Source organism: Microcaecilia unicolor, chromosome 8, assembly GCF_901765095.1.
Source record: "Microcaecilia unicolor chromosome 8, aMicUni1.1, whole genome shotgun sequence".
NCBI lineage: Eukaryota > Metazoa > Chordata > Amphibia > Gymnophiona > Siphonopidae > Microcaecilia > Microcaecilia unicolor.
The window spans coordinates 117,466,505-117,481,719 of NC_044038.1; the positions used below are offsets into that span (position 1 = coordinate 117,466,505).

The 15,215-nt window shown below is 50.0% G+C and overlaps 1 protein-coding gene across 2 annotated transcripts in view; it reads left to right on the forward strand.

The window, feature by feature from the left end:
• Positions 1 to 15,215, forward strand: part of TMEM173 (transmembrane protein 173) — a 198,816-nt gene that overhangs the window by 7,513 nt on the left and 176,088 nt on the right. Inside the window, exons 1-2 of one of the 2 annotated variants that reach the window (XM_030213072.1) lie at positions 9,636 to 9,640; positions 13,728 to 13,732. The exons of the other annotated variant lie outside the window; for it this stretch is intronic. Of the exons in view, the coding sequence (XP_030068932.1) occupies positions 13,730 to 13,732 (3 nt within the window). The 5' untranslated portion in view covers positions 9,636 to 9,640; positions 13,728 to 13,729. Of the gene's footprint in view, positions 1 to 9,635; positions 9,641 to 13,727; positions 13,733 to 15,215 lie in introns of those variants that run through there. 2 annotated transcript variants of the gene reach the window in all.

The window sequence follows — 15,215 nt, forward strand, 5'->3', positions numbered from 1 at the left end:
CCCCCCAGCATGTCCCATCACTTTCCATGCCTCCTCCCCTGGCCCCGTCCCCATCCCCTCCTACCCCTCCCACCGTGTTCCTTTGCAGCTGGTGCTGCATGGGAATTCTGTTGAGAGTCCTCCTCTGATGAGCTCCCACTCTCCTCCTCTGTGTCCACAAGGCAGCCTGCTGCCTCAGCTGCCCTGTGGAAGTCCGGCCACTTTGTGCTCTGTGCCTTGCCCTGCAACCTGGGTACAGAACCCAGAATGGGAGCTGGTGTGGTGGCTGCTGGACCAGTGGCTGGGGGGGGCCTGAGGATCTCAAGCTTCACTTCTTAGCAGGTGGTTCATGTGCAGAGGTGGAGGTCGACGCCAGTTGTTGCTGCTGCACAGCTGGATTAGGTGCTCTCAGGTCATGGCGTAGGCCCTCGATGCTGTGCTCCAGCCATTGGAGCTGCTGTATCACATCATGTTGGGCCTGTACCGCTTCCTGTTGCACCTGTACCACTTCCTGTTGGGCCTGGAGCGCTTCCCAGTGCACCTGTACCGCTTCCTGTTAGGCCTGGAGTGATTCCCGGTGCAGCTCCAATTTCTGGTGCCGGTAGTCTCCCATCTGCACATTGTGGCCCAGCAATTGTGTGGCGAAGCACAGTAGCTGCCTTCTCTGACTGGATGGCCTCTGCTGAGGAGGTGCCCCCCTTTCTGCATGTTCACCTTCTTCTTCATTGCCACCATCAGCAAAGGCTGCAGATGGTGGAGGGATAGCCTCTGCTGCAGGTGTTGGAGGGAGAGTCGGCGCTACTGCTGCTGGGTCCTGTGTTTCCACCCCATGGTCCTGTGTGGTTTCTTCTGCAGGCCCACTGGTTTGCTGCTGTGTGTGCTGGGGCTGGTGGCCACTAGGGCCAGCTTCGTCCTCCAACTGGCTGTCTTCACCTGCATAGCAAAAGGGGAGGAAGTGTGTTGGTCAAAATAATCTGCTTTTGTTTTTCAGCATTCATATACATAGCCCCACAGGCAAAGACCCAGCAAAGAGATGATGACTAATGGGATTCGCAGGCAAGCCACAGATGTCATTGTACATGGTACAGAGCTGGAGACAAGGAGCGCAGTGTACTACATAGACTGATGTGCAAGAGAGCCACACAGGCAGGTGGGTAGACATAGAACTGTGGAAAGAGTGCAGAGGACACAGTGGCTACAGCACAGAGGTGTGGGAAGGAGATATGGCAGAGTTTGGTGATGGGGAAGGCCCCCAAAGTTGTGAAACAGTGCTAATCTACACACAGTTTATTTATTTATTTATTGCATTTGTATCCCGCATTTTCCCTCCTCTTTGCAGGCTCAATGTGGCTTACAATACATCATGGATAGTGGAAATGAGAGGGGAGTAGACATTTGGTGTTACAGGAGGATTTTGGGATGCATGGTAATGGAATATATGATAGTAATATAACAGAAGGCATTATTAACATTTCTGGATATATGTGGGAGTTTCACATGTTTTGGTCTTTGTGGTATATCTTGTCGAAGAGATGGGTCTTTAGTAGTTTACGGAAGTTGGTCAGGTCATAGGTTGTTTTTAGGTTACGTGGCAATGCGTTTCAGAATTGCGTGCTCATATAGGAAAAGGTTGATGCGTGCATTAATTTGTATTTCAGACCTTTACAGTTGGGGAAATGAAGATTAAGGAATGTGCGAGATGATTTTTTAGCATTCCTGGATGGTAGGTCTATCAGGTCTGACATGTAGGCTGGGGCATCGCCATGGATGATTTTATGTACTAGGGTACATACTTTGAACGTGATGCGTTCTTTGAGTGGGGGCCAGTGTAGCTTCTCTCGTAGGGGTTTTGCACTTTTGTATTTTGATTTTCCGAATATGAGTCTGGCTGCCGTGTTCTGGGCTGTTTGGAGTTTTTTGAGTATTTGCTCTTTGCAGCCAGCGTAGAGTGAGTTGCAGTAATCTAGATGGCTGAGTACTAGTGATTGTACCAGATTACGGAAGAATGGTCTTACTCTTTTTAATTTCCACATTGAGTGGAACATCTTTTTGGTTGTGTTTTTCGCGTGATTCTCAAGTGTTAGGTGCCGATCAATGGTAACTCCAAGAATTTTCAGGGTTTCTGAAATTGGTAGATTTAGTTTTGGTGTGTTGATGGTGGTAAATTTGCTCGTGTTGTGTTGAGAGGTGAGTATTAGACATTGGGTTTTTTTATGCGTTGAGTTTTAACTGAAAGGCATCTTCCCAGGAGTGCATGATATGTAGACTTTGGTTGATTTCATTGGAAATTTCTTTTAGGTCTTGTTTGAATGGGATGTAGATCGTTACATCATCAGCATAAATGTTTTGGTTTAATAGTAGTTTGGCCAAGGGTGTCCTCATTAGGTTGAATATAGTCGGTGAGAGGGGAGATCCCTGTGGAACTCCACATTCAGGTGTCCAAGCTGCTGATGTAATCGTATTAGATGTCACTTGATATGAGCGTGTGGTTAGGAATCCTGTAAGCCAATTAAGAACATTGCCTCTGATGCCAAAGTATTCAAGGATGTGTAGTAAGATTCCATGGTCAACCATGTTGAAGGCGCTTGACATGTCGAATTGTAGAAGTAATATATTCTTGCCGGTTGCAATCGTTTGTTTGAATTTCGTCATGAGCGTAACTAATATTGTTTCAGTACTGTGGTTAGAGCAAAATCCTGACTGGGAGTCGTGTAGTATTGAGAATTTGTTTAGATAGTCTGTGAGTTGTTTGGTTACCATCCCTTCTGTTATTTTGGTTATTAAGGGAATGGATGCTACTGGTCTATAGTTGGTTAATTCACTCACATTTTTGGGTATGGGGGTGAGTAGAATATTTCGTTTCTCCTTTGGGAAGAGTCGTTAGATCTGTTATAAAGTGCTGAGGGGCCGATTTCATAAGGTTATTTGGGCATATATCTAGTTTGCAATGAGATTTGGCGAATCTTTTAAGTGTTTGGGAGATGAGATCTTCCGATAGTATCTCGAATTCAGTCCAAATCCTATCTGCTGGGTATACTCCAGGGTCTGGCTCTAGGCAGTCTAGGAGTGCAGTGTATTTGATGGGGCTGACAGGTATTTTAAGTCGCAGTTGTACTATTTTCTCTTTGAAGTACTTCGCGAGGTTTTCAGCTCCTGGTGTGTCTTTGCTGTTATTCGTGACTGGTGTGGTGTCTAGTAGTTTATTCACAAGTTGGAAGAGTTTGTGTGTGTCCTTGTAATTTGGTCCAATTTCAGTTTTGTAGTATAATCTTTTGGTTTGTCTTATATATTGTATTTATATTTTCTTCGGAGTTGTTTCCAGGCATTAAGTGTGAGATCGTCTTTCTTTTTATTCCATGCATGTTCTAATTTCCTAACTTGTATTTTGAGTTTTTTCAGTTCTTCGTTGAACCATGGTATTGAGTTCTTTCTGTGTGAAGTTCTAGTTTGAGTTGGGGCGATGTTGTCTAATATTGTTCTGCATCTATTGTCCCAGTCTAGGAGGAATTTGGTTGTGTCTGCCTTTGTCGTCCATCCATTGTAATAGATCTGTTGCCAGAATACTACTGGGTCTATTTTTCCTCTGGTGTAGGTTTTTTGTTCTTGTTTTTTGATTGTGGTTTTCGTTCGCCATTGGAGGGAGATGTATGCTTTGTAGTGGTCTGACCACGGTGTGGGTATCCATTTTGTATCTGCTAGTATAAGGTTTAAGTCTGGATCGAATTTATATGCGATAATGTCTAGTGTATGTCCTTTGGTGTGTGTTGGTTATGCATTTGGTACGTGAAGGTCCCATAATTATAGGAATTCTTTGCATTTTGGGGTGCTTGTTGAGGTAAGGTTAATGTTGCCTATTATGATAAGGTTTGAGGTAGAGATACATGTGTTCGAGATGAAGTCCATGAGGTGTGTTCGAGTGTCTTGCCAGTTGCCTGGTGGCTTGTAGAGTAGGATTGCGTTAAGGTGTTCCTGCAGGTTTGGGTGATTGATTCTTACCGATGCAATTTCAAGTAGAGGTAAGATGGATTCAGCTGTGGTTGTGATAGTGAAGGATTTATATATTATGGCTATACCACCTCCTCTTTTCCCGTTCCTTGTCCAGTGGGTAATTTTGTAACCTGGTGGGCATAAATCTAGGATTATGGGATCCTTAAGGTCGTGGATCCAGGTTTCAGTGATGAATAGGAGGTCAAGATTGTCTGTGGTGATCCAGTCTGTTATAATCTCTGTTTTGTTTACTACTGACCTGGCGTTTGCGTAACCCAGTTGGATTGAATGGTACGGTTCGATCCGGGTCGTGGATGTGTTAATTTTTATTAGTTGCCTGTTTTCTTGGTATTTGGTTTTGTTGTTTCCTTTCTTCTCTTTCTGTTGGTTATATCCTTATGTATTTGTTTTTCCTTTCAGTTGGTTATTATTCTTTTGGTCTGGCGAGTTGTAGATGGGTTGCCTGTAGGGTTTATGTATTGTGGGTAGGTTGTTGTTTAAGTTGGGAGTGGTCCATGCGTGGTAGATTAGGGGGAGGAAGTAAATTATCATGAATAGTTTTTTGGTGTTCATGTTGGCTATAATTCTTGTACATACTAAGCAGTGTAGTATACGCAGTACGGTATAAGCAGTACAGTATGAATAGTTCAGTATGAGCAGTGCACTTAAACAGTAAGCAGTATGGTATACGCGGTACGGTATAAGCAATACAATGTAAGCAGTGCAGTTTACGCAGTACAGTATAAGCAGTACAGTATGACTAGTTCAGTATGAGCAGTGCAACTTTAAACAGTAAGCAGTAATACGCGGTTCGATATAAGCGATACCGTGTAAGCAGTGCAGTATGAGCCATGCATCTTAAACAGTAATCATTGCACAATATAAACAGTATAGGCAGTGCAGTATGAGCAGTACAGTCTAAGCAGTACAGTGTAATTAGTGCAACTTAAACAGTGAGCAGTGCAGTATACGCAGTGCAGCATAAACAATAAGTTAGTGCAGAGTTGAAGTTCTTTAAAGCAGTATTAAGGTATCACAGTTCTGGTGTACCGAGTTGGATGTGGGTTTATTTTATTTTATTTTTCTCTTTTTCAGCTGATCAAACAAAGCTGTACTAGAAAAAGTCATGCACTTTATAACTTACTCCTGGACAGTAGGACCCTCCGGCTCATTAATATACCAATCATCGTGGCTGTCGTCGGTAGTCCGTGAGCTCTCTTTGCCCAGTCCTTACAGAGACGCGTCCATTTTCTCTTAAGGAATTTCTTCTGTGCTTCCTTCTATGCCTCTGGCAGGCAATCACTACTACTACTACTTAACATTTCTAGAGTGCTACTAGGGTTACGCAGCACTGTACAGATTAACAAAAAAGGACAGTCCCTGCTCCAAAGAGCTTACAATCTAATGGGCGAAATGTCAAGTAGGGGCAGTCTAGATTTCCTGAATAGAGGTATGATGGTTAGGTGCCGAAGGCGACATTGAAGAGGTGGGCTTTGAGCAAGACTTTGAAGATGGGCAGGGAGGGGCCCTGGCGTATGGGCTCAGGGAGTTTATTCCAGGTATGGGGTGAGGCGAGGCAGAAAGGGCGGAGCCTGGAGTTGGCGGTGGTGGAGAAGGGTACTGACAGGAGGGATTTGTCTTGAGAACGGAGGTTACGGGTAGGAATGTAAGGGGGGATGAGGGTAGAGAGGTAGGGAGGGGCTGTAGATCGAGTGCATTTGTAGGTTAAAAGGAGAAGCTTAAACTGTATACGGTACCTGATCGGAAGCCAGTGAAGTGAGTTGAGGAGAGGGATGATATGAGTGTACCGGTTCAGGCGGAAGATAAGACGTGCAGCAGAGTTTTGAACGGACTGAAGGGGGGATAGATGGCAAAGTGGGAAGCCAGTGAGAAGTAGGTTGCAGTAGTCAAGGCGAGAGGTAATGAGAGAGTGGATGAGAGTTCCGGTGGTGTGCTCAGATAGGAAGGGGCGAATTTTGCTGATGTTATAGAGGAAGAAGCGACAGGTCTTGGCTATCTGCTGGATATGCGCAGAGAAGGAGAGGGAGGAGTCAAAGATGACCCTGAGGTTGCGGGCAGATGAGACGGGGACGATGAGGGTGTTATCAACAGAGATAGAGAGTGGAGGGAGAGGTTTGGGAGGGAAGACAAATAGCTCGGTCTTGGCCATGTTCAGTTTCAAGTGGCGGTTGGACATCCAGGTCGCAATGTCGGCTAAGCAGGCCGATACTTTAGCCTGGGTTTCTGCAGTGATATCAGGTGTGGAGAGATAAAGCTGGGTGTCATCAGCATAAAGATGATATTGGAACCCATGGGAGGAAATTAGGGAACCCAGGGAGGAGGTGCAGATTGAGAAAAGAAGGGGTCCAAGGACAGATCCCCGAGGAACTCCAACAGAGAGCGGGATGGGGGTGGAGGAATAACCCTGAGAATGTACTCTGAAGTTACGGTGGGAGAGCTAAGAGGAGAACCAGAAGAGGACAGAGCCCTGGAACCCAAGTGAGGACAGTGTGGCGAGAAGTAAGTTGTGATTGACAGTGTCAAAAGCGGCGGATAGGTCGAGGAGGATTAGTGACCTTTGGATTTGGCAAGGATCAGGTCATTGCAGACGTTAGTGCCGTTTCCGTCGAGTGTAGGGGGCGAAAGCCGGATTGAAGCGGATTGAGGATGGCATGAGAGGAGAGAAAATCAAGGCAACGGCTGTGAACGGCGCGTTCAAGTATCTTGGAGAGGAAGGGTAGGAGGGAAATAGGGCGGTAGTTGGAGGGTCAGGTAGGGTCAAGTGATGGTTTTTTGAGGAGTGGTGTGACTACTGCATGCTTGAAGGTGTCAGGGACAGTTGCAGTGGAGAGAGAGAGAGGTTGAGGATATGACAGATGGGGGTGGGGGTGACAGTAGGAGTGATGGTGTTAAGTAAGTTGGTGGGGATGGGGTCTGAGGAACAGGTGGTGCATTTTGAAGAGGAGAGAAGATAGGCGGTTTCCTCTTCAGTGATATCGGGAAAAGAGGAGAAGGAGGCCTGGGTTGGTTGGTTGAGGGAGTGTGTTATAGGGTGAGGAGGAGGAGAAGATGGTTTTGTGGTGAATTCGAGGTTGATTTTCTGCACCTTGTCGTGAAAGTAGTCCGCCAGTGCTTGAGGAGAGAGTGAGGGGGTGGGGGGGGGGTGGGAGCAGAGGGCAATTTGAGGAGGGAGTTGAGGGTGGCGAAGAGACGACGGGGGTTAGAGCTGAGGGAGTTAGTCAATTGGGTTTAATACTCCTGTTTGGCGAGGAATAGGGAGGACTGGAAGGAGGATAACATGAATTTATAATGAATGAAATCGGTATGGGTGCGAGATTTCCTCCAGAGGCGTTCAGCCGATCGGGTGCAGGAGCAAAGGTATCTGGTGCAAGGGGTCAACCAGGGCTGGGGATTAGTACGCTTTATGGGATGGGAGATGAACGGTGCAAGGGCGTCGAGAGCAGAGGAGAGGGTGGCATTGTAAGTGGAGACAGCCTTGTCGACAATCTCGGAGGACATGATGGAAGGGAGGAGATCAGAGATACTAGAGGATAAGGTGGGAGGGTCGACCGCCTGGAGATTCCTAGAAGTAGTGGTTAGTATTGGGCGGGACTGAGGGGGAGGGTGATGAAGTGTGAAGGTGATCAGGTGATGGTCAGAGAGAGGAAGAGCGGAGGCTCAGAAATTGGAGGGTGAGCAGGAAGAAGAGAGGACGAGGTCAAGACAGTGGCCAGATTGGTGAGTAGGGGTGGTGGAGCTCAGTTGGAGGTTGAAGGAGGAGGTTAGAGTGAGGAATTGAGAAGCGTATGAGTCGGAAGGGTTATCAGTGTGTATGTTAAAATCACCAAGAATGAGGGATGGGGATGAGGGCTCAAGAAAAACGGAGAGCCAGGCATCTAAATTGGTAAGGAAGGAAGGGATGGACTTATCAGGGGGGTGGTAAATGACTGCAACTCTGAGTGGCAGCGGGTAGAATAGACGGATAGAGTGGACTTCGAAGGATGAGAAACAGTGAGACTGTGGTAGGAGGAGAGGTTGAAAACTGCAGGAGGGCAAAAGTAGTAGCCCGATGTTACGTCCGTGCTCACCTCGCCCTCTAGTGGCCAGAACCGGTGGCTGCGGTGGACCGTCACCCGTTCTAGATTTCAGCTGAGTGAGTCCGAACCGGATCTTCCAGGCTGCCAGGTTTGCTTGTGCTGTTTGAGCCTGCACAGCACCCGTAGCTGCCTGGTGATTGCAGCAGCTGAGTTCCAACTGCTTCTGGGCTTATCAGCCATCTTGGAACATTTCTGCTTTGCCTTTGCATTGCGTCTTAGGCCCTGGTATGTTGGTGCTTGTTGCACTTCAGCCTGAGTATTGTTTCCTTGTTCTAGTTTTCTGCCTGAAGTTCTTGCCTGTTTCTAGTTAGTCTATGTTTAGTTTAGGGTTTGCTTGTTTCTTAGTCTTTCTTGCTCCCTGTTTGTAGTTCTTGTGTAGTGCTTAGGTTTCTGTGTTGTCTGTCTTCTGTGGCTGCTTGCAGCTTTTAGTCCTTTCCCTTGTTTGTCAGTGTTTGTTTCCTGCCTTGCTGCCCATGTTCATTCCTTTCCCCTCTGACCCTGTTCTGCCTAGCTGATATCCAGTCCTGCCCTGTCCTGCAAAGTCCTGTCGGCCACCTGAAGCTCAGAGCTCAACTCCTCGTGGAAAGTGGCCAGGTACAGGTGAAGCCTAACTGTTGTCAGAGTTCTGCCTTGCCCCTGGTGTGGGGTGGTTTTGCCTGCCACTGCTGCTACTCGGCAGTGGCCCAAGGGCTCACAAACCCAGTTCCTGCTTTGAGAACGTGACACCCGACGATGCCACCGCGGCCAACTGGGCGGGGAGAATGGGAGAAAAGATAACTACCGTGGCATAGGGCTGTGACTGAGGCAGAGTCGTCAGGGGTGAGCCAGGTTTCAGTTAGGGCGAGCAGTTGAAGGGAATGGGAGATGAAGAGATCATGGGTGAAGGAAAGTTTGTTGCAGAACGAGCGTGCATTCCACAGGGCACACGAGAAGGGGAGGGAGAAGGGGGGGAGGAGGGAATAGAGATGAGATTAGAGATATCATGGAAACGTTTGCATGGATGAAGCGAGAACGAAGTCAGGTGTGGGAGACCTGGGTTGGGATTGATGTCTCCCGCGGATAGCAGGAGAAGGAGCAAGAGAGTGCGGAGGAGGGTGGGGGAGGTACGGCGGCGAAGACGGGGTGTGCTTAGGAGGAATGGGGAGGGGTTCATGGCAGGAAGGAGGTGTTGAAGGTTGAGAGCTAGGAAGGAGGAGGAGGACAGTAGGGATGATGAGGTGGGGGACAGGGGTGGGTAGGGTATTGGAGTAGTGAGCAGGACGGGAGAGGACATGGATGGGCAGTGAGTTTGTGTGGTATGCGGCGGTGGGAGGGGGAAAAGATTGGGGAGGGACAGGGCAAGGAAGAAAATGTGTATGGGGGCCATAAGTAGTGACTGGGTGTTTACAGGTGCAAATGTAGTGACAGAGGTAGGTAGTTATGCAGGCTGGGAGGCAGGCGGTTGTTGATGGGCCGACAAGCAGGCGGTTAAGAGGCAGACAAGCAGGCAGGTTGGTTGATTGGTTAGCAGGCAGGCAGGCATGAGGAGGTGATAGGCCAGCAGGCAGGTTGATTGGCTAGCAGGCAGGCAGGAGCAGGTGACTGGCTAGCAGGCAGGTTGATTGGCTAGCAGGCAGGCAGGCGGGAGCAGGTGAGTGCGGTGGAGAGTACATCAGCAGGACTGGAACAAGCTGGAATGGTTTGGAGCAGAAGAGAACAGAGCAGCAGGATTGGAGCAGGCTGGAACAAGCAGGAGCAGACGGACTAGAACGAGCTGGATCAGGCAGACTGGAACAAGTTGGAGCGGATGGACTGGAACGAGCTGGATTAGGTGGACTGGAACAGGCTGGAGCAGATGGACTGGAACAAGCAGGGAGAAGCTGGATAAGGCGGACTGGAACAAGCAGGATGGAGCAGATGGACTGGAACAAGCAGGGAGAAGCTGGATCAGGCGGACTGGAACACGCTGGAGCAGATGGATTGGAACAAGCAGGCTGGAACAAGCGGGGAAGCTGGATCGGCGGACTGGAACAAGCTGGGATCAGGCGGACTGGAACGAGCTGGGATCAGGCGGACTGGAACACGCTGGAGCAGATGGACTGGAACAAGCAGGGGGGAAGCTGGATCCGGCAGACTGGAATAAGCTGGAGCAGATGGACTGGGGCAAGCAAGCAGGGAGAAGCTGGATCCGGCGGACTGGGGCAAGCTGGAGCAGCTGGGCTGCTACACTCGCTGCCTTCAGAGCATCAGAGCAGCCAAAGCGTTCGTGGAAGTCTGCCCCGCTACAGATCCGTTGTGCTTTACTTCGATTGCCTTAGTCCCGAGGACTCGTCACTGCGATGCGGGTAGGCCGCGCCACGCGGCAGGACGGGCAGTGTGGGCGTCGGGCTGCTGGGCCTGGGAGTGCCGTGGTGGTGTGGTGGGTCTCCTGGACCGCTGGGCCGGGTCCGCGGCTGCGCAGGTCTACGATCACCTATCCAACAGGTGAGGCGGTCCGGGTTCACGCCAAGAGGTCGGGCTCACGCCACGAGGCCGCGGGTGAGCTCCCTCTTACTCCACCTGGGTCACCCGGTGCTCACACCCGATTCAGTCCCAGGCAGTTCCTGCCGGGGAGCACGATGGCTGTGGGCGAGCTCCCGGACTCGGCAAACTCGGCGCCTGGGCGGCTGACAGTGCGAGGCTGTCTTGCAACCTGGGCCCTCGCACCGCTCTGGGAGCGATGGAGAGTCGATCCTCGGACCTGTCCACAACGCGGCTCCCGGAGTCGGCAAACTCGGCCCCTGGGCAGCAGTGGTCACTGTGTCAAGCCGACCTGTGTCTCTGGTTCTCCTGGGGGGGATCGCACTGCAGTGGGAGCGCTGGGGAATCGATCCTCGGACCGGTTCACAGCGGAGCTCCTTAAAGTGCATCCTCCCAGTCGGCCATCTTAAACCTCCACAATCCAGAGGTTAGATCACACAGGTTTTGTCTTCTTACTCTTTCGATCGCTGGTGATTAGTTGTCGGGCCGGGGGTCTGCGCTAGCGCCGAGCAGTCGTGTGCGGTATGGGGCAACGTGGCCCGAACACGGGCTGCTCTGGCCCTTGCGTCGTTCGCGTCGTGCCTCGCTGATCTCTTTTGGTGGCTGCTCCTTTCTCCTGCCCTCGCAGATCTCCTCCAATGGCTGCTTTTTTCTTCTGTCACTCCTACCTCTCCTGCCTGTCTTCCTCTGCCGCTACTCGTGATCAGCGATCCGCTTCCTTCTACCGCCAGCTAGCATGCAGCGGAGACTGCCTGGTTGGCGATATTGGAGGTAGGTGCGGCGGGTGATCGGCGATTTAGGAGGTGGTGCAGGCGGGCGGGTGGATTAGCAATGTCAGAGGTGGTTACTGGTTGTCGAGTGGTCAGCGGTGCAGGAGGTGGGTTCAGACAAGCAGGTAGTCGGTGAAGTTGGAGGTGGTTGCGAGAAGTCGGGTGGTTGGTGATGCTGGTGGTGGGTGCGGCGGGCGGTTGCCGTGGGTCAGGGCCAAGTAGCCCAGCGGTTTTAGTTGGGGATCCCGGTCAATTCCCGGTTAATTCTCTCTCGCGTTGTGGCCCAGACTGGGAGCCTGAGCGCTTTCTGGTTTCGCGATGTCTCTCACTTCACTTTTCGGTGAAGCCACGAGGTCGCTGGTAGCCGCGGGCAGCTTCAGAGTCGCTCGTCCGTGTTGGCGCTCACCGAGACTGTCGCAGTCCACTTGTGGTCTCCTATTCGGTTGTGCTGTGATTATCCTTCTTTGTCCTTATCCCTCCCCATGTTCAGCTTCTCCCCTCATTCTTCCTTTCCCTTCCCTGTATATTTTATATTTTAAATATATTATTTACATATATTTTATACATTGCTGGAAACCCTCCCCCCTCTCTCCTGCTACTCCCTGTGTCATGGTCTGTAATGAATAGTGATTTGCATTGCATGCTGTTTTCTCCCCCCTTTCCCTACTGAGGAGCACCACACTGTACCCCACTTGTGTAAAACAGAGTGGAGTACAGCACAACAGATCCCCCAACTTCCTAATGGTTAACCTACCTGAGCCCTAAGGCTGTGCTGATGTGTCCAGGGACCCAATGCCATGTATCCCCTCCTTGGGCAAGAGCCCATGGATGATGTGCTCAATGGGAGTCAGGTTAGCGGTGTCATCTGCTGGGGGGTTGGCACCAGCCTTCTTCCTCACATCTTGCCTCAGCCGGCGCCACTTTCGTTTGCAGTCTTCCACATCCCTACCACAGTGGAAGACCGCATTGAGCCTGTCTCTGACTGCTTCCCATTCTCGCTGCTTTGTAGTAGCAGCTAGCCTCTGGCCCATGGGCGCAAACAGATTCATGTGCCTCCTCTCTATTTCTTCAACCAGCAGTTGAACTTCTGCATCACTGACATTACCCTTGTGGGTTGGTGGTTGCTTTGGTGCCATTGTACCAATGCAATGCAAAGAATCGATAATACAGAGAAGGGTGGCTAAATACGCTCTCAGGGATGCCCATGTAATGTAAGAATGAGATGGGCGGATCTCAGATGGCCGGCCTAATTTCGATTATTGACAAAATCCCTGGCCGGCCCCAGCTGCTTTGCCGAGATGGCCGGCCTAATTTCAATTATAGGTTGGGAACTATGGGCGGCCCCAGCTGCACTGTGTTTTGCCGGTCCTCATTTTGATTAAGGGTCATAATGATAAACATCCGCAGCTGCTCTACCCATTTGGAAGCTTGTATTTCCTTTATTGGTGCCTCTTTAAAATGGCTTTCTCTGTGCTTGCACTTTAGAGGGTTTTTTTTTCCCCTGACATCATGCCTCAACCGGCCCACTTTCGTTTGCAGTCTTCCACATCACTGCCACAGTGGAAGATCGCTTGAGCTGGTCCCTTACTGCCTCCCTTTCTCTCTGATTTGTTGTAGCAGCCAGCCTCTGGCCCGTGGGAGCAAAGAGATGCCTGTGCCTCCTTTGCATTTCCTGAACCAGCAGTTCAATTTCAGGGTCGCTGAAATTACCCTTGCCGGTGGGTGTTTGCTTTGGTGCCATTGTACCAATCGATGCAAAGATTCTTGTATCACTAGTTCAAGGTAAGCTCATACCTCTCAGCCACCTTTTCCGTTTCTGCTATGTAGGTGCTAAACAAACACTTCTTCCATCTTGCAAGACAGCTGGTCAAGAGGAATGCAAGAGACAGCAGTGGACTGTAATACACTGGACTCCGAGAGCCATGATTGTTTCTACCCAATTCATTGTACAGATGTCTTGTTCTCTATTGGACACATTCGGTTGTGGCTGCCTGTGGGGTGCGGGAGGGGAAAAGGCCCTGAGAATGGATGTGCGCATCCCTCGTGCTCAAGGGCTCCCCATTCTGTCTCTCTTCTTTGCATTCAAATCTTACCTCTATTTTCACCAGGTTCACAGGTATCCACAGTAGGTAGTTTTTCTCCCGCTTTCCACCTCATGTGTCTCCCCGCTAGGTTCCATCCTTCTTTATGTGGTGAACCCCAGTCCCCTTTTATGAAGTGCCCACCCATTCTCAAGGTTGTTGTGGGTGGGGAGGGGGGATCATGTATGCACTGAATGTCTTTTCCACATTATTCAACACAGTCCTACAATCCTCCATAGTTATGGAACAACAACATTTCTAAATTCTAGCCTGCAAACTATTTTCAAGGTGGCCACAGGTACTGAGCCTTTAAGTCATGGTGAGGGAGAGGGTTTCTGGTTACAGTTCCTAATCCAAATTACCTGCAGGTGGCTACAGCCTGGTGGCTGGAGTGGCCTAGTGGTTCTAGCAAGAAATAGACTGCTCTCACCAGTCTTGCAATACAGAGGTTGTTGCAGGTTCAAATCCCACTGCTGCTCATTGTGATCTTGGGTAAGTCACTTAACCCTCCATTGCCTCAGGTGCAAACTTAGAGCCCTCCTGGGACCGAGAAATATCCAGAGTACCTGAATGTAACTCACCTTGAGCTACTACTGAAAAATCTGTGAGCAAAATCAAAATAAATACAAAAACATATATTTATGTCCCCTAGCCTCTGCCCTTCTGTACCTGTTGTATTATATTGCAATTGTGATGAAGTAAACATCCATCTAATGTTTTTACCATTGTTTTCCGTTTGCTCCTCAGCACTATATACCATTGCTCAATGTGAAAAGATGACCCAGCTGTTTGTAGCTCCTTTGTGGCCCCCACCAATGTGGTTTGGTTGTGGGTAAGTGTGTCTGGTGATCAGAGAGCAAACATCGTCTAGGTGCTACCTATGGTTATCTGCAAGTTTCTACGTGGCAGATCACTAGTGCTAGACAACATACCTATTATTTACACAACTCTGTGCTGTGGGGCTCTATGGTAAGGGGGGGAGAGCCTGGATGGCCATTTGTGTTCCTCAGCAGAAACACCCACCCAGCCTCCCCCCTTGCCATACAGCCATGCAAGTTTGGATGGAACAGGTGGCTTTCTGTATGGCCACACATCACACATATGTACCAAACTTTCTCTGTCACAGTTCACCTGCCATGCAATCCATATTGCTGCCTCCTCTCACATCAACCCCAGCATTTGATAATATGTAGTGCACAAAGAGAGACACATACCCTGTTAATGAGCAGCACCAGGAGCAGCCTCACTGCCCTAAGGTGCTGCTCATTAGCCTGCCGCATTGCCCCCATCTCCTGCCTCATTGCTGACACCTGCTGCAGCAACTGATTTTGGGTATTCTGCAACTGGTTTTACCCATCAACCAGTTACTGCAGGAGGCGCAGTGCTGGGGGTGGGTCTGGGGATGGGGTGGAGAGGGCGGGGGGGGGGGGGGTGTGGGCCCCTCATCATCCCCCTCAAAGGGAAGCATGTCTGCCCAGGCCTCCTCCTCCTCCTGCGCCTCCTCCTCCTGGGCCTCCTGCTGCCGCCGCTGGCGCCCTGTGTATGTAACAGGATTGTTTTTGAGATCAGCACATCCAACATAGCTTACATAGTGCAAGAGCTGACTGGGGTGTGAGATGCATGAGATGAGATGACAGGGAACCTTGGATGCTGGTCTGACTCAGAGTACACAGGCAGACCACACTCACTGCTCAGCAGCAAGTTTACATTATGATTTGTGACTATGGTTGGCTGACTGTTTTGGTTTTTTTTTTTTGGGGGGGGGGGAGGGGGGGGGGAGAAGCACATAACTTTAATATGAG